The 19,761-nt window shown below is 44.1% G+C and overlaps 2 protein-coding genes across 2 annotated transcripts in view; one reads left to right on the top strand and one right to left on the bottom strand.

Moving 5' to 3' along the window:
• CYFIP1 (cytoplasmic FMR1 interacting protein 1) overlaps positions 1-19,761 on the bottom strand; it is a 46,033-nt gene that overhangs the window by 6,368 nt on the left and 19,904 nt on the right. Inside the window, 3 exon segments of the mRNA XM_031557530.1 lie at positions 1,067-1,197; positions 8,722-8,812; positions 10,648-10,791. Coding sequence (XP_031413390.1) covers positions 1,067-1,197; positions 8,722-8,812; positions 10,648-10,791 — 366 coding nt within the window.
• Positions 13,452-16,741, top strand: LOC104916013 (fibronectin type III domain-containing protein 9-like). The gene is made up of 2 exons (XM_010726986.3): positions 13,452-13,643; positions 15,476-16,741. Exon 2 carries the CDS (start codon positions 15,599-15,601, stop codon positions 16,250-16,252), a length of 654 nt encoding a protein of 217 aa, XP_010725288.1. The 5' UTR covers positions 13,452-13,643; positions 15,476-15,598; the 3' UTR covers positions 16,253-16,741.

The following is a 19,761-nucleotide window of genomic DNA, read 5'->3' as shown; positions in this document are numbered from 1 at the left end:
GAGCAGAGGCTCTGCCTATTTGCAGTCCTCAGTGCTAGTAGTAGATGTTCATCAGCCATAGCCCCGGCAAGGCCAGGGTATTATGGCTATGTGCCTTTCCTAGCTCTAATCCTCAACAACACAAAAACGGACATGCTATGCAGTAAAGATTAACAAGATCCAGCCGCTAGCAGAGATGCACTGAAGACCCTAAATTCTGCACTAGTTATGGTAAATGACCACAGTGGAAAAACACCGGGATACTGATGGGACATCAGGGCACCATCGAGAGCAAAACCAAGAGGAGGGGCAGCAAGCAGGGGTGTCTTACTAGAAAGTGCCTTCATGGTCATGTCCCACTGAATGTGACTCCAGCACCGGCATCACTTTGGTGCACCCACAGCCAATTCTCCAAGGCAGCAGCAGGGCCTTCACCTGTCTGGCCTCTCACCTCATGCCCTGTTAACCTGAAGCTCACTCTGGGAATCCAGTTTCTCTCCACTGTGACAGTTATCCCATCACAAGATATGCTTTCACTGCCAGTCACCTGGCCCTCCCGTCACCCTCTGTCCCTAGGGAGGGATGCTCTAATGCTGAACAGGTCTCCTGAGGAACAGTATGCCTTCATTATCTCAGCTAACATTAAAAACAGTTTTAAACACCTGAGAGAAGGACTCCTACATGAGGATTTATGCATAGCAGGCCCCCAGCCATCTTGCTGTGTGAGCTAAAGTTGGGTTGGTTGGCAGTCAGCAAAGATCTCTCCTTGATGGACAGCCCAGCCTCATTACCTATACGCACAGGTGGGGAATCTCTCCCCACCTAGAATGGGCAACACAGGTAAAGAAAGGGAAAACACCACTCTTGTTGCTCTCACTGCTCATAAACAATGTCCATCTTTCCCTCTGTGAGCACCCAAAAGCATCAAGACCAAGAGATCAGCACAGGAAATTGTTTCTACCTATCTGTCCATCCACAACAGCAATACTGCAGATTTCAACCTTGTTATTTGTGCCATTAGTAACACAAATTTGAGAGTACATTTGGAGACACAGCAGGGTTTTAAACCAGCACAGCAGGTACCTACCAGGCTCTGCTCAATAAGCAGGCAAAACAGGACAGCATTTCCCACTTCCCGCAAATTCTGGAAACAGACAGTCTTCAGCTCTGCGTATTCAACTATGTCCTTCAGCTGATGATGAAAAAACTCCAAGATACCTGAAATCAACAGAGAAGCAAATAAATAAAAGGAAAAAAAAAAAAAATCAAAACTCAGGAGCCAGAAAGAAATCTAGCGATGATCACACCAGTACAGCTCTGCATGTATTAGCACGTGAGATTATTTTTAATTCATGGACATGCCTCCTAGATGAAACTGAAAGGAGCAGTATTTAAACATATTAACAATCAGAGGTTAAGTGTTAAGCCAGTGGTGTGTTGATCATTTCAACTGGCTAAGTCATGCAGAATGGAGTGCCTACATTCTGCTGGATAGAGCTGCTAAAGTAGGAGGTAAGAGAATGATTTCCAGAAGCAGAAAGACAGAGCAGGGCTCTTGTCTGCTATTAGTCCTGTTCCAGCCTCTTATTCTCGATTCTATTTCTGTCCCCCAGCCTGCTGCACCACCCAACATGTTCCGTTCACAGCTCTTCTTCCCACAGATGACAGAGCCAGCAAGGAGCAGAGCACTGAAGGGAGCACAGGTGATGTCAAGATAGAGCTGATAGCACCACAGCCATGCAGACATGATCCATAATCTCACAAGACAAATACAAAAAAGCCAAGTCAAGCTCTGCTGGCAAGGCTGCGCTACATCAGAACAGTGCATCTATCAGGTTTTCCAAAAACCGCTGAAAAACAGCTAAATTGTCGTTTTCAAAGCCACACAACTTACAGAATCATCTCAAACCATTCCAGTAAGGCTTAATGCATTGATGGACTCCCAGCTCCCTCCCACTCCAGAGAAAGGCTGTGCCTTCTCCTGGTTTACAAGCAATTTCAGGAAGCCCCTGGGTTCAGGTGGCTCCTGCAGGTCAGCAGCACTGAGGCTGAAGAGATATGCAGGGTGGGTGAGGAAGAGCAGAAAACTGCAGTAGGACAGACAGCTTCCAGGCTCTTCATAACATATTTCCATCAGCATTTTTCCATCTGTTTGCATAAATCTGGCCTTTTCAACCTCAAGAGTAGTGATAGAAGAAAATACATAGTGCAAAGCTTTTGGATTGTGTGCTAGATAAAGCATAAAGTTTCCATTACACTCAATGAGGAACACAGAGAGCCTCTAGCACCTTCCCACGTACTGCTTGGATGCAGCTGGAAAACACTTCCTATATAGAGGATAAGCCTTCCATATTCACCCATCAAGGCAACAGCCCAGGGGGAGCACATTAACACAAAGCATATGCTGGAGCGTATCCACGCCAAGGAAATCCCTCAATTTCAGAAGAGCTTAAGTATTTACAGAGGAGGAAAAAAGAGTATGGCTAACCCACGCGTTTCTACAGAAAGTCTCACGCCATTAAATTTAGCAACAGAGAACAGCGGTAAAGTGCATGGTAAGGGGAGCCAGAACTGCCTTTGCTACATCTCAAAGATCTGTTTGTCAACAGAAAATGTGCAGTAAAGGAGTGCTCCTCCATGCATTCAGTGAAGAGAGGTTTCAGACCCAGCTTGAGTAGCTTAATGACTGAATAGGAAAACAGAACAGACATTCTAACGGAGGTCATCAGTTGTTGTGAATGCTTGCTGACTCTGATGGATTCAAAGAAGAAACTGAAATATAGCTGAAGGGAATGTTATTAATGTTATTATTCACTGCTCTGCAGTGAAATCCTGAGAATAACTGATGTTGTCTACAGCAAATGTAAAAAAGGAGGATGACAGCACACAGGGAAACCAAGAGCCGCACAAAGAACAGTGACCAGCAATAAGGAAAACTATTACCTAAAGCCATACTGAAAGTGCAGCAGAAACCAAATCAAGGCTGTAAGTCCACCCAAAAGCAGCAGGAGCTAGAGAAACAGGAGGTTCGCATCACGAACACCAAGTAACTACAGGCCAGTCAGTCTCACTTCTGTGCATGGCAAGATCATGGAGCAGATCCTCCTGAACGCCCAAGTAAGGCACACAGGAAAATAAGGATGAGGTGATTGGTGCTAACCAACGTGGCTTCACCAAGGGCAAATCATGCCTGACAAACCTGGTAGCCTTCTATGATGGAGTTACAGTATCAGTGGATAAGGAAGAGCAAGTGACATCATCTACCCCTAATTCTGCAAAGTGTCTGACACTGTCGTGCATGACATCCTGGTTGACAAGTTGGAGAAAAATGGATTTGATGGATGGAGCATTTGCAGGATAAGGAACTGGCTGGATGGTCGCACTCAGTTGCAGTTAATGGCTCAGTGTCCAATTGGAGACCATTGATAAGTGGCATTCCTCAGGGATTGGTGTTATTTAACATCTTTGTAGGCAACATGGACAGTGAGACTGAGTGCACCCTCAGCAACTTTGCAGATGACACCAAGCAGAGTGGTGCAGTTGACACGCTAGAGGAAAAGGATGCTATCCAGAGGGACCTCGACAAGCCTGAGAGGTGAGGGCGGTGTGACACTGAACAAGTTGCCCAGCAAGGTTACAAACGCCCCTGGCCTCACGCCTCCTGGCCTGCATTCAAGGCCAGGCTGGATGGGGCTTTGAGCAACCTGGTCTAGAGGAAGGTGTCCCTGCCTATAGCAGGGGATTGGAAGTAGATGATCTTAAAGGTCCCTTCCAACCCAAAACATTCTATGATTCATTCTATGAAAATTACATACAGTCTTCTACAACTGTTCCAAATTACTGAGTTCCTTTCAAAGTCCTTAACAAAGACTTTTCTTTCTTCCCTGGAAGCTCCCATGGCCATATGCAGATACACAAATGCGCACACCCACACACAGGCATTCATGAACAAAATGGTGTCATTATTTTGAGAATCTGACACTCCGTATTTATTACGCAGCTGTTCCAAAAGCCATATCAACTATCTCCCTTAGATGCAGCGCTTGATTTAGGGGCAAAGCAGAGGAAAGTTTGCAGAAGTACACAGGCAATTTCTGATGGAACAGAAATGATGCTGGAAGCACAATCTGCTCCACAGTGGAGCAGCAGCACATTATCAAGTTTCTATTAATATTTAAATGATGGCGCTCCTGGTTACATCTACTTGTACTGTGCAGCACACAGAAGGGCATTCCCATGAGACTCCATCCGCATAATGAAGCCCTGCAGAAAGACCAACTGTCTTAGTTTCGTATAATTGCATGCAGCCTCCATCCTTCTCCTAACTCTGTGGGTGCAAGCTGTAAGCTACTGAGTTAACATACATCTTGTATTTCGCAAGGAAAATTAATCTGTTTGCTCCTTCTTTCCAAGAAAGCAACTTTAACTAAACCTGTCTATTCCTGCAGATGGGATGACGTTAGGTGCAATAATAATTGGTCATATAATCCCAGTTTCTGATTTACACAGATAGCAGCCTTGCTTCTGCTGAGATCAAACAGATCTAGTAAAGCACAGGAGATTAGTAAAGGATTAGGCTCCATCTCAACTGTGCTCAAACAGCAGATGCCAAGTTTCAGCTGTGCAGCCTGTACACTAATTAATTTAGCAAGTCAGATCAATTCGACACATGGTCACATTTCTTCACTTTGATCTTCTCTCATTTTCTATAAAACAATTTCAATTCACACCTAGAGACTCAAATCAAACATGTTCCAGAGCTTGTAACAAGCCTCGTACCTCAAAGATTAGCTATTGGCTATTAATTATAGACCTAAGGTGCTGACTAACAACAAACCTGATCTTGAAAATAACTCTGGATCTACCCACGTTATGGCTTATTTTCTGCACAGTGCTGACTTAACAACTGTGAGGTGAAGTCTGCTGATCTGCAGCATCAAAATTGTTCCCAAGAAACAGGGTGATGTAATGAACTTTATGTCCATTCCCCTACAGGCCTTCAAGTGCTATCTATGCTTATTCCTTTGGTTCAGTAGAGACATCATTAATTAGCTTTGCACCTCAGCAGTCACACCATTCCTTTAAAAGAAAAAGGAATTCTGATCACGAAGCCTGTGCACTGCTTATTTCATTAGAAATAAATATCTTATTGGTCTTCATATCTATTGTGTTACTCATTGTCCTTTCAAAATCATCTAGGATTTTGTTTTATGAAAACATAATGTACACTTCTGCAGTATTTTGTCAACAGAGAACCAGGATTACCTTTTTTCTCGTTAAGTATGGGCATGTGAAGGGCATTTCCAACACCACTGCCTCTTGAAGTTTTTCAGTGTCATTTCTCAGCTTCCTTTCTGTGTCCAAATCAGACAGAAGGAAATACAGTATGGAAAGCTTGTGAAAGTTTGGCTTTGCTGAGTTATCTGATATTGGAGCTCAGAAAATGGCCTCCCCTATGTTTTTCTGCAAGTCCTTCAACAGCACTCCTATCTTTTCCTGCTGTGCATCTCCCCATGTCCCAACATTCTTTTCCAATGGACAAGTTTCAGAAAAATCTATGAATAAATTTCCTTCATGTTCTCCCCCAAGAGAATTCAAGACATGGCCCTCCAGCAAAATTAACCTACCCTTCCACTGATCCAAGTTCAGTCAAAAAAACAGGAATAATAACTGGAAGCATCCACAGCCCCTCTGCTATGCTCCAAGCTATCCTTCCCTCTCACCACTACTGCTCTCTTCCAGCCAAGGCTCCCTCCAGTGCTCATTAGATACTCCAGAAGATGTACAGGGTGAGACAGTTACTTGCAGGGTTGCTATGTTGAGCAGAAAGGTACAGCCAGAAGCACAACTGGTCAAAGGAGAGATGGCAGCACAGCTGACAGCCAACCAGAGCCACAGAGCTGGGGGACTTCTCCCAGATGGAGGGCAAACACGTGATCACAAGAGGTCATGGCTTCTTGCATGTTGTAATGCACATTTTGTCTCACATCAGGCCTCTAAGCCTCATCTCACAGTAGAGCTGAGGAACTATTTTCCTCACCACAACTAACGGCATTTCAGTGGCAGGACATGAAATACTTGTTTATGAAAAGAAGGAAAGCTGTATTTAAATCCTAGGAAAACACCAGAAGAAAAATTTTACTTCCAAGATCAAAAGTCAAGTTCAGACTTTTATAAACTATTATTCTTTTCAAGAGTTTCAGAGACTTTAACAGGTCCCTTCAAGAACCCTTACACTTAATGTATTTTTAGACAAATATTTTTATGACTACAAGATGAGCAAGTTCCCCACTGCTGTAAGATTGTTTCTATGGAAACAAGTCCATTGGTGAGCAGGAGTCCTGAACAATTCTAATGCCACTGTCTGTACTCTGCTCCTTTTAGCAAGAATAAATCTCTCTTCAGAAATCCACAGGTCCAGAGGGCTGATCACATAGAGCTCCCAGAACTGCAATCAGCAGAGTTCAAACAAAGCTCTCAATCAAAGTTTGAAGCACATGAAATAGCTGGAGCCTTACTGAGCAAACCTAAATTGCTTTGCTCGTGGAGAATGGACTCAGGAAGTTAATTTTAAATTGATGAACGAATGTTACATTGAGGCAGACGAGAATCTGTGTACCCGTATCTTTGGTCTTGATGTGTAGGCAGTGGCAGGTATAAAGAAGTGATTAAATGAGTTAGGGATGAAAAGCAGCATACAAACACGCTCGGTAAGATTCAAACTTACTACTACAACTACTGAACGCTGCTTCTGCAGCAGGCTGCCAGAGACAGAGAAGGCAAGAGACAACCGTTGGCATGCACTTGCTTGCATTTTCAGTGTGAGCCAAGTGAATAAGGTGAACAAGCGGCAGAAACTGGACAGAGGAGATTTTAGCACAGAGAAGAGAGGACAGTTTTTTAAATCAAACGTAGGTTGAGCCTTTTCCCTCCACGCTATGACAATTCCTCTCAGCATGCCAGACCGGGGCTAAAATCTACAGCAGGTTGCCATCACAGAGAACATTTTCCGTCACCAATCAGACACGCTCCAAGGGCAGGCAGCTCATGATGGAAAGGCTCCAGAGGCAGCAGTGCAATTCTTCAGCGATGCTACAGTCGGATGAAAACCCCCTGAGTTTCCACACACGTTTTTTGTTTAGTAGCTTCAGTAAGAACACAGAAAAGCTGTGACTACGCTACAAAGGCTGTTTCTGCCGCTTCTTGGAAGAGACTTTCTGGGAAGTTATCAAGTGTTCTTTGCTAGAAATATTTCAGCACAGAAAAATACCCATCGAGACAAAATCAGCCTGTGCACCAGCCACAGACGTGCTTAGGAGCACAGAATCAAGTGGGTTTTTTGAGTTTCCAATTTGAGTTCCAATTCCAATTTCCATTCCAATTCGAGTTGCTGTCTTCTACCATTACATGAAGAACTCTGACATCTCAGGACAGCAGGAATCCAATCATAGAGGATTTCTTTTCAAGTAGTAATTGTGAGGTCAAAGTTATTAGTGTTCTCTAGAAAACAGGAATGTTAAGAAGGATTTTAAAAGGTTTAGGTCCTGCAGCAAGAGTAGATAATCTCTGTGAATAGTTGCACAAGTAATGTTTTGCCTTTATTATAGGATAGATTGCCTTTTTACCTCAGGAGGAAGTTTCTGTTTAGGTCCCTAATACTTTTTAAAGTTGAGGATTTCTGGCAAGAGAACACAGGGCTTCCTAACCTCACCTGCAGCACCTCAAACCTCAGTGATACATACTCTGTATCTGAGAATACATGCTATTGTGGTCAGGACTTAATGAGTGGCTAAAAATCTCAGAAAGATTATTTTTAAGCTGCTGAGTACCATGAGTCATCCATTTCTACACTCCAGGGAGAAAAACAGGAAGGAAACACTTAGTGAGTCCTCGATTTCATTTAACATTGGTAATGAGCGTCAAGCAAGCTGTGGGAAGCAGAAAAAACAACCTTACTCCATTTGGAGTGGCATTTGATAAACCTGAAGAACTCTGAAATAATAAAGATATGCTCAGGAGGTGGGTGGCACATGGAAAGATTAAAAGATTAATTTGTGTTAATTAGATATTGTGGAGGAGGAATATTTTGAAGGGGGTGAAGCAGTTTCAAAATTTCAGAGAACAATGTGATAAATACTAATTAGCCAATTATTTCCCATAGTGGCACATAACTTTCAAAGACGTTTCTTCTTCTCCAACTGTTACACTTCCAGTTAAGTGGTCGAGGTGCTCCCTGCACAACGTTCTGACACAACTGCTCTGGCAGGACCAGTCTGCCCCTCAGTAGTAATGTTCCTTTTATCTTACATTTCATTAAGGGCAAAGCAAGAGGAAATAAAGGCTTTTCTGGAGTGTCAGGATTATCTAAATGAGACATCTTAACAGCACTGGTACAAAGAGCTAACTTGCAGAGGGAAAGCTCAACGTGCTTAAGATAAAGATCAGAATGAGAAACTACAGTGAATGTCCCAGCTCAAGGTAATCGTGTCACAAGGCTGTCTATAGACAGACTGCCATCCTTTCATTTTCCCTAAGGACTGAAGTTGTAAAACACCATCTAATCCTTTATTAAGTATTTCCTGAAAGCTCAGCCCTTAACGATACTTGCTATGAAAAAAATGACTATGTTCTGTTTAATGGGACAGAGAAGAGAGGGAGGGATAGACAGAGGTACATATAACCCAGAAGATGGTAATTAGTATCATTTTATTAAGTTTATAGTAACACCAAATGTGAACTAACCTGGAGAACCATACTCATGTCTTGGCAATCTACAGATTTTAGGCATCACTTCCATCAGGGTCTTGACATACTGAAGAATTGTCCCTTGTAACTAAGAGAAAAGAAGCACTTGTTAATGTGTCAGTGTTACTAGAGAAAAAACAACAATTGTGCTCAAGCCACATATAGATTGAACGTGGTCTTGAATTTAGGACCTGTGCCAGCCATCATTTTCAAAAAAGGTCACTTTTTCAAATGAGTAGAGCTGCACTTTCCATCACGTGGTATTAGCTGCTTTTTGATAAAGGAAGAGTGGCTCGACAGCTAAAGCCAGGAAGGAAAAAGAAGTACAGGAAATGATCATCTTTTCTTACAGCCAGCCTTGACTGTCCAACCAACTTTTTTATTTTAGTAAACAAGTTCATCAGAATGTTTTCAAAAGCAGCAAAAGAACAGTGCTTAGTATGAGACACGTCTGTAACAGCTTCAACCGGCTATTCCAGGCACACCAGTTAAGACACAGCTCCAGTCCACAGTCAGTCTACCTTCCTGCCATTAGACACCTATCTCCCAACATCTGAGCATTCAGATCAGGCATCAGGACCCTTTCCCCATCTCGAGGCTTTTCAGCCACCTTTACTAATGCCTACTTGTTCCATGCTGCCTTTAATGAATTGAGGTGATCTGCAAAAAAGTAAAAATAATCCCCCTCAAAACAATAAACCAACACTCAGCTTCAAAGCATGAAAATTACATTTCCATCTTTCTCTGAAGACTATACCATAGAATCATATAGAATCATAGAATTGTAGATGGCCTGGGTTGAAAAGGACCACAACAATCATCTAGTTTCAACCCCCTGCTATGTGCAGGGTTGCCAACCAGCAGACCAGGCTGCCCAGAGCCACATCCAGCCTGGCCTTGAATGCCTCCAGCGACGAGGCTTCCACAACCTCCCTGGACAACCTGTTCCAATGTGTCTCCACCCTCAGAATGAAAAACTTCCTCCTAATATCTAACCTAAACCTCCCCTGTCTCAGTTTAAAACCATTCCCCCCTGCCCTATCACTATCCACCCTTGTAAATAACCATTCCCCCTAGCACTCCTTCAAACAGGCTCTTTTCAGACATTTCAAAAACATACTTAGAACATTGTTGGAATGACAATAAACAATATGTCAACTGCCTGAAGTGAAATTATGAATAGTACAGCTATGACCAGTTACAGTTGGACCAAGTTGGCAGCATGCTCCTTACAGAAACACGAGCTGGGGAGGGAAAAGCTATTCCTGTAGTTTAAACTTACTAGCAACACATTATGACTGTATGCAAAGATGTTCATACAGTAAACAAACAGCCCCTCAACTCCTAGTTCCAAAAAAGGTTGATTCCAGTACTAGATACATAGTACTCCTCCAACATCTGATGGTCTGAGCACTCCTCTGAATAGGCCTGATGCTACCCACTCGTAGATAAAGCACTGAGATTAAGCCTCCCTTGTGATTAAGGGTCATCCGTCAGTGACATTATTAATCAAAGCTCTGAAGTCACAGAAGGCAGAAAGCACACTCCAGCTGCTTTGAAACATTCTGAGAGAGTAAATTTATGGTACATTTTTGAGTTTCAACCAACTCAATGGAAACATTTATACTTTTCCAGAGTTTACCTAGGACCCAGCAACACAGATCTCCACAAATTAAATTAATCCCCAAAGCAGAATTCAAGATTTTCAAAACACTGCTGAGCTTCCCAAGGTATATCTTCTATTGCTTTCACGAGACACCAGGTATTCCCAAATACAGCTTGTATTGAACTTCAGTGGGTGTAACATTTTAATTTAAGCTGAGATCTTAGTTTCCTTAGAAATCCTACTTCCATTTTGTTTTTCTTAAGATATTTCCTACCAGAAGCTATTCGGAATAGCAAAATGGACAGACAATGGCATACCAGGCTCTTGACGACTTTCAGCAGTTCCTCCATCACCACAGCAATCCCCTGATAGCCAAGAAGCCTACAGATGACTTTAAAGTGAGGGGGGCCAACAAAATTCCTGTAGTTGCTGTAGATGCTTGAATATGCCAGATTCAATGCCTGAAATGAGGAAAAACAGACTGGATTAATGAAAATCTCAGCTGACTGCATCTTACAAATAATCTCATTTAAACACTACTTTGTAGATTATTAAAAACAACGTAAACCTTGTATCTCACTCTCTATGTAGAAAGTTAAAATATAAAGCTTCATTTTTGTAAGGCAGGAACTCTCTTGCTAAGCAAGAAAAGCCCATAAGAGGTATTTACTCACCAGACATTTTTTACTTGACATTTATAAAGTCACAAACATTACGTCACGTATTTTTCTGTTTACACAAATAGAAAGGGATGACGGGTGCATGAATTTGAAGCACAACTTCTATTTTCCGTACAACACATCTTAAAAGAAGTTACTTCAATTTTCAGCTCACAATAGGTGTTGTAAACCTCTGAGGATCCCATTACAGAAAACAGTCTTTTGCAGTTACTGCTCTCTCTAGCTAATTAACAAGGATCTCTTTTCTGCAACCTCCCTTGCTGTACACAAGATTAAAGCAAATCCAAGTCTGGGATGCACCCTCACAGAAATTCTTTTAGAGTTTATAAAGAAACACAGAATCAAGTTAGAAGAGACCCTTAAAGGCCACCTAGTCCAACTCCCCTGCAATGAACAGAGACACACCTACAGCTACATCAGGTCACTCAGAGCCCTGACCAGTCTGACCTTGAGTGTATCCATCGATGGGGCATCCACCACCTCTCTGGACAACCTGTGTCAGTGTCTCACAACTCTTACTGTAAAAAACTTCCTTATATCCCCGCTTTTGGTTTGAAACCATTTCCTCTTGTCCTATCACCACAGACCCTCCTAAAGAGTCTGTCCTTTTCTTTCTCATAGCTCCCCTTTTGATACTGAAAGGCTATGCTCAGGTCACCAGGCTGAACAGCCCCAGCTCTCTCAGCCTGTTCTTGGAGGAGAGGTGTTTCATCCTTGGCTCATTTTTGTGGTCCTCTGGACATGCTCCAACAGGTCTACGTCCCTCCTGTACTGAGGACTCCACATCAGGACACAGTACTCCAGGTGAGGCCTCCCCAGCTCAGAGCAGAGAGGCAAGATCATCTCCCTCACCCTATCAGTCACACTTCTTTTGATGCAGCCCACGATATGGATTCTGGACTGTGAGGGCACATTGCTGATTTACATCCAGCTTTACATCCACCAGTATTCTCAGGTTTTTCAGCAAGGCTGTACTCTATCCTTACATTCCACAGCCTGTATTGGTAGTGGGAATCAGGGCCTTGGCTATATCAAAGAGTAAGCAGAAATATACAAACTGATGCTGGGTAGGGATTTAGAAAATGTTTGCTAAAGCTATGGATCAAAGGGGAGTTGGGCAACTTCACCGGTGGTCCAGCAAAGGGCCACAAAGATCATTAAGGGCTGGAGCATCTGCTTTACAAGGAAAGACAGAGCTAGGTTGGTCAGCCTGGAGAGAGAGGGGTTCAGGAGCATCCTGTCCATGTGCCAATGTACCTGGTGGGGTAGTGAGGGAGCTGGGCTCTGCTCAGAGGTGCCCAGTGCCAGGACAAGAGGGCACAAACAGGAAACTCCAGTTATTACTGTAAGAGTGGTCAAATAGGGAGGTTGTGCAGACTCTGTCCTTGAAGATGTTCAAGGCTGCAGCCCTGAGCAACCCACTAGAGGCGGCCCTGCCCTGGCTGATGGCTGAGGTGTCTTCTGGCACCCTGTGAAGACAATGCTAATTCCAAACTCCAGCAACTGGACAGCACGAAGCTGCAGTCCCTCATGTACAACAAACCTATTTGTGCAGATTTCTGCTCACACTGAGAGGATCTGGAGCACTGAAGAGAATGAGAACTGGTAAAACATTATGCATGCACACAGATGTTCCAACATATGAAACATTTTATAGAATTATTCCAAAAAGGGAAGACTCCTTTTCTTTCTCTTGATGTTCCCAATCAGGAAGATCTACACATTAAACATGTCCCAAAGTATTTCAGCCACAGCACTAAGAGAATTTTCCTTCACTGTTATAAAGCATCCCACTGCCACCAGCTCTCTGTGCTGCTGGTTAGAAGGGATCTCCCTTCATACAGCAGAAATTTGTCACAGAAAACATGGTTTCATTATAAATAACTCACCAATGCATACCAGTAAGTCTGCCAATCTAACAATACACCTTTTTCCAAGTAACCTTTGCAGAGAAGCACCTGACATGGTCTACCTTTAAGCACGGGATCAGCAGTAAGTGAAGCAGGACCAAGGATTTAGAAAACCCCATCACACAGCATTGCTGCTTCCCCCCCATGGTGCACTAAACCATAGAACACTGAGGGAAAATGCCACTAACACAGAGGGAGGGAGCTTACATTTGTTCAGCTACGCCTTGCTCCCTCCCCTCCTGAAAGTGAACAAAACAACAACAAAAAAAAAGAGTTGCTGGTTGCTGATGTCATCCAAGTGCTAACATAAATCACTCACAGCACCACCAGTACAGGCACAGGAGCACATAACGGGGATGTGCAGGCAGCGTGCTGCCCAATGTGAAGCAAGCAAGGGAGGGAGGGGAAAGGACATGATTTTTCTCCTCCGTGTTCTTTGAAAACCAAGGCAACAGCACCTTTAGACAAGATGTGGCCCTGCCTGAATTTAAGTAGAAGAGACAAAGAAACCATGCACCAGCAGTGCCGTGAAGAAAAAGCCAGGAGCGAGCAGTGAGAACTCAGTCCCAGGAATCTGAAGGGAAGAGAAAGCAAACTGGCAACAGAGAGCATGAAGCAGTAACTCCTGAGGAAAGCGATGCAGAACGTTTGGTGCCTGTTCATTCATTTCCTCGGCATCACCACCCGACAGTCCTGTTCTGACATTTCTCCCAGGAGGCAATGGTAAGTACTGACTTCACAAAACACCAGATGTGCTTTCCAAACATTTACTTGTCCTAATTACGCATCTTGTAACAAATGATGCGTTATAATTACAGAAAAATATAGTATTATTGTTGTTTAGTTAAGCACCAAATACTCTACTTAAAAAATGCTGTGATGAATAAATGTTTCTAGACAGTAATCTATAAAAAATAATTATATTTTTAAATAATTGGGATTCACCAGCTAGAAAGGAGACAATTGAGCAAGGAAAAGGTGTGCTCCTACTGATGTTCAGAAGTCAGTGATGTGTCAAAATGTGTCTCTCTGTTAAGCTTATCTGACAGCAAACTCAGTTCCTTTATCCGGTTGCTGTACCGAAAAGAGTGTACTTAAGTTGATCAGGAAGGCAGAACCATACCATCACAGAAACATTAAGGCTGGAAAAGACCTCTCAGATCACCCAGTCCAACCATCAGCCCACCCCCACCATGCCCTCTCACATCCCTCAGTGCCACATCCACACGGTTCTTGAACACCTCCAGGGATGGTGACTGCACCACCTTCCTGGGCAGCCTGTGCCACTGCATCACCGCCCTTCCTGACCAGACTTTGCATAGGAAAGAATATTAGCAATTAAAAAAATAAAAATAAAAATAAAGCACTACAATGATAAAAGCTGTATTTCACCAACTAACCCCAGCTTGAGAAAGCTCTTCCAGAGGGTATCAGGGTTAAGCACCGTGACTGATGCCAACAGTGTGCAGCCACCACAGCAGCTGCCTTAGCTGCAGATAGAGAGGTGCAAACTCACCGGCAGGAAAGGAGAACAGCAGGGAACATGCAGTTAATGTAAAACACGATGGGAGACAAAAATACTGGCTGGTGTTGGCTCCGCATGCTGTTTTGTTTTCAGTTAGCCATGACTGGAAGAAATCAAAGACTTGTGGGTGGCCAGAGCAATTTATCACTCAGTTGCCACTGTTGCCATCCCTTGCCAAGTAAGAAAATCAGTTGCTCATGAATTGGATTACAGTAATCACCATGTAAGTAAAATAAAATGCTAGATACTCAGAGAGAAAAACAAATACTGCATTTCTTAAAACAAAACAAAAAACAACAAATACAGAACCAACCCAAACCCCACTTATCAACACACTCATCAGGCAAGAAGTAACTGCAACAGGTAAGGAGTTAATTACTTGGGTGGTTCATCTGGCTGTCTTCAGTCTAATGCCAATTCAGACAAGAACTTCAGTTTGATTTAGGCTTCAACATCACTTTTTCGTAACAGTGTCCCTTAACATAAGATTAAGCTGCATACAAAGATTTTTTTCCTAACAGAAATGCTTGGTTTACTAATCAGAATACTCCAGCACTGTCCCAGAGGAGTATTAATGCATTCATTTAAGCTTCTGATCATTCACTTATTCCCTGTTGGATGGCTGCATCTTCCACAATTGTAAAGGATGTTTCCAGTCTTGAGGAGTTTTTGTTTCACCTCAACTCCTCTGACCAAAATACCCACAGACTTTATTCTAAAGACTGTATCACATTTATGCACCTAAAAGAGAGGAGGCAAATTCTGAACGGGATACTGAGGGCTAATACCCCTTGGCTCCATGTTATGAGGGCATGGTAAAATGAAAATCCCTTTGGAAGAAAGTGGCTCCCCAAAGCCAAACCCAGCAAACACACCATCTCTCAGAGACAAGATACAGATGGTCACCTGGACAGGCAGCAGCAATGGCTGAACTAATACAGGCACACATTTAGCCTTTAACCTGGCGAAGAACTATACAGTTTAAAGGTAAGAGCACTGTTTCCTAACAAATTCCTTCTTTGAATTACAGAGTGCTGTGATCCACACAGCATCCCCTGTGCTGCAGCATCTCAGCTGCCATCCTGGGAAGCAATAATTCCTTTGGGAAGGGCGATCACTGCTGGGAAAACCAATACACCACAGCAACACCGCAATGGGAATAACTGTCCAGAACATCACAGGGAACACAGCGATGGTGATTTGGCCCAGAATGGCCAGCTGTGCCGACAGCTTTTACAGCGTCATGTATCACCCCAACTGGAACAGCGTGCTGTCCAGCTACTCCAGGAAGAGTTTCCAGAAGGAGGAGAGGGTGCCTGCCAGCCGCTCCTCATTCGTGGTGGAAAACCTCACCCCACTGACTACGTACATCCTGTGTGTCACCTGCCAGTCCGCCAGCCCTTCCAGCGACCAGTGCCAGGTGTTCAACACGCTGGAACAAGACCCGGCATCTGCTAGCACCACCAAGAAGGAGCTGGCACTGGGCATCTGGCTGGCCAGCAGCCTCCTGCTGCTCATCATTGCCGCAATCCTCCTCTACGGCTGCCTGCACCTGCTGTGCCGTGCGAGGCGTGAGCAGTCACAGGGCCACGCCGGGGCCTCCCAGAGGGAGGCACATGACTTGGAGGACCCCAGCAGGCAGAGCCAAGTGCTGCAGGACAGAGAGGAGAGGCAGCCAGATGGCATTCAGCTGGCCACCATCATTGAGAATCCTGCAGTCTGCAGGGAGCCTGGCCAGCCGGTCTCCAGCAGCCGGGAACAAGTGCCAGCAGCAGGACAGTGCCCCACTGTCAGTTGGGAACCATAGGTCATGGCAGAGCCGTACTCCCATCTGTGCCTGCTGCCTCTGTGGCCCTTTCCAATGCCCTTATGCAGCCACTGATGCCCTGGGCGAAAGCTGAGGTTCCCCAGAAGTTTGTTAGTTAAAAAAGAAGCATGGAGCAAGCCATGGGCTTGCATCCGGGGGCAGATTTGGTTGCTTTCCTTTCATAGAAATGAGCAAAGAGACATAAAAACAAACATAAACAGTGACCAAGTTAATTTTTAATTTCTTTTTTTTCTTTTTTTTCCTAACAAATACAAACAAGAATAGAAGTTTCCACATGAGAGCTCAGTTTGCTGTATTGAAGCATGCGCCCTGAGCATGACAGCTTGCTGGTACACGTGTCACTGCCCAATTCTGACCACTTCTCACTCGCTCTCAATAGTGCCCACTCTCAGCAACGGCTCAGTCACAGCACATCAGCTACACTCACCGGGTTTTCACCGTATCCTTTCATCTCTCAGAAATCTCCACTCGGCTGGACACACACAGTACAGCGCCTCTGAAGGACAATTCCACACAGCCTAAGAGATCCTCCAGGCTAACTTTACTTGGCACTCTCTGGCTCCCACCAGAGGCTCCTTTCCGTACTGCAGGCAAGTGACTTGCCCCAGGGGCAGTGCAGTTCAGAGAAGCAGCTCCTGGTCCTTCCTCCTTTTTTGATGACAGAACTCATCCAGCAGCTGCCAGTTTCCAACCACACTCAAAGTTTTGTACAGCCAAGAGGCAAGGAAGTAAAAACATGCTGAAACGCATTTCCTGTTTGTAACAACCAGATCTGCTCCTCATCTCACTCTGCCTTGGACTTCATGGCAAAGTATCACGCAAAGTCCTCAGACAGAAACCTGTTCACCTTTGCAAAATGATGCATCTTGTCTCTTTTATGTGTATAAGTCACCCTGTTTTAAATCCCTTTATATTCCCTAAAAACATAGCAAATCTTTGCATCGCTGTGTAACACGGTCTTTCTGAAAGAAGGACGCAGTCACTGTGCCTGCAGGTATTTTAAGCTGCCACTGGCACAGACATCCACGTACAGCCTGCCCCACTGACACAGCCTGGTGATGCCAGCAGAGGTACAGGGTGGGCAGCCACTGGGACAACATGCATCACAGCAGGTAGTGGGGCTCAGCAGCTGCTCTGTTTTGGTCACATCTCCCACAGCTTGTGAAAAGCCTCAACCCCTGTCTTGCTGGAAATAGATGAGCACACCTAAGTGTCAGGCTTCTTTACTTTTTTCTCCCAGGACAGGTAAAGTATGCAGACAGGCATGCCAAATAAAAGGAGAATACTTCTTTTCTGAAAAAAACACCTCAGAAGGCATCTTTGTTGCATTAAGTTGGCAACGTGTTCTCCATCCCTGCACAGCACCTCCTACAGCTGACAAGTGTTTGTCTGACACCAATCTTAAATAAACCATGAAGATGACAGCACTTCTCTGTTGTTTCAAGTCAGGGTGAATCATGAAATGCACTGATAAGCTCTTCAGAATGTAAGGGAAACACTACAGGTTCGCTTCCAAAAAAGGGTAAGGGTGGTGGGCAAAGATTTTAATTAATAATTCAGCTGATAACAATATGCAGCATAATGCAAACTGGTGCCTATTTGCACACCAATAAAGATAGAAACCATCATCTTTACACTGAGAAGTATTTTCCAAAGGGCTGAGTTTTTTTCACTGAATAAGTCAGCACATACAAAATGCAGAAGACATACAAGTGTGAAAAAGTTCAGTAAGTGTTGTTTAAGGCAGAAAGCTGACTATTAAATTCTGGTCTACAGAACCAGGCACTTTATAATTGGGTACTCTTGCCAACAATGCCCTAGGGGTGCTGCAAGCACAGCACCGACAGCCAGGCAAGGGAAGCCACCGTCACACAGAAAGGACATAAACCTGTTAAAGAGTGTCCAAAGGAGGACTACAAAGATGGTGAAGGATCCGTAGGGCAAGGTGTATGAGAAGCAACTGAGGTCCCTCAGTGTGCTCAGAGCAGAGCAGAGGAGCTGAGGGGAGGCCTGATGGCGGCTGCAGCTCCTCACAGGAAGCGGAGGGGCAGCGCTGAGCTCTGCTCTGTGTGACAGCGACAGGGCCCGAGGGAACGGCATGGAGCTGTCAGGGGAGGGGCAGCTGGGGGTAGGGAAAGGGGCTGCACCACAGGGCGGTGGGCATGGAAGAGGATGCCCAGGGCAGTGGGCACAGCCCCGAGCTGCTGAAATTCAAGCAGTGTTTGAACACTGCTTTCAGAGACAGGGTTTGATTTCTGGACTGGTCCTATGTGGAGCCAGGGGCTGGACTTGATGATCCCTGTGGGTCCCTTCCACATTGGGATATTCTACAGTTCATTCACATGTAATGTTAGTTCCGAATGCCCAGAAGACTATTTCTTATACCTGCATTACTCTTTCCTGCATCCAGCCAACACTGCCAAATTTCAGTCTGCTGACATTCATTTTGCTAATCCTACACACGTTTCAGTGGTGTAAGGGGATTGCAATGTCAAATACTCCTGTTCACTTACAAGGCCAACAGCTCCTTCCTGTCTCCAGCTGTGTTCCCAGCTCAGCCAGAATAAGTTACACCTATGATCTTCTGTTTTGATAATGAAGATACTGCTAAGAAAACTCTGGATGCAGTAGAGAATGTGGACACAACTGTCTACGCTGAACATGAATACACATTAACGTAGACCAAATGATTTAACCCATGTAGAAATATATGAGAATGAGTGAACCCCTTGAGATCAAAACTAGAAATATCATCAGTGATTCACAAACAAGTACTGTGCTTATGCAAAAATTCTGAGCAGCAAATGTGTAACTATTACAATCCCATACACACCTAAGTATTTGCATGCACAGGAAGCCACCATGCCTCTGTCTTGACCTAAATAAACACCAACACTTGCCTAAAACCAGCCAAACAAAAAATCCAGTAAGAAAAAGAAAAAAACAAAAAAGAACCACATACATATTGCTTGGGTATCTAATCAATACAAAGTGCCTACCTGAATATTCCAAGTAGTTCAAGAACTCAGAAAGACAGTAAAAATAAATACACAGCTGTTCCATATTCCTCTATTACCCACACATGTAGCAATTGAACAGTTTAACAGCTAAAAGACTCAAAACTTGTCACAGAGTGCATCTACTGGCTGTGCAGTACACAGAATAACATCTCATGGTAATATCACTGTGGAATTTGTAGCACCCATCATGTAAGAAATACCACTACTTGCTGTATACATAGAAATTTCCCTCTTACAATCCCATTCTGATATTCTCAATTCCAAAACGCACTGGAGTCAAGAATAAAATATATACTTCTGTAAAAATTCAGAACTAGTAAGGAATCCTTGCTAACACAGGTGTATCTAGTTACAAAATTTGCTCCAGAAACACACAGAACCATAGAATGGCTTGGATTGGAAGCAACTTCAAGGATCACGAGTCTCCAACCCCCCTGCCGCAGGCAGGGCCACCAACCTCCCCATTTA

This window comes from Meleagris gallopavo, chromosome 1 (assembly GCF_000146605.3).
Source record: "Meleagris gallopavo isolate NT-WF06-2002-E0010 breed Aviagen turkey brand Nicholas breeding stock chromosome 1, Turkey_5.1, whole genome shotgun sequence".
Lineage (NCBI taxonomy): Eukaryota > Metazoa > Chordata > Aves > Galliformes > Phasianidae > Meleagris > Meleagris gallopavo.
This window is presented reverse-complemented; position numbering and strand designations above follow the sequence as displayed.

What these genes read in the sequence shown, in the direction of transcription:
- LOC104916013 (XM_010726986.3), top strand. Translation starts at nt 15,599, where the DNA reads ATGGGAATAACTGTCCAGAACATCACAGGGAACACAGCGATGGTGATT.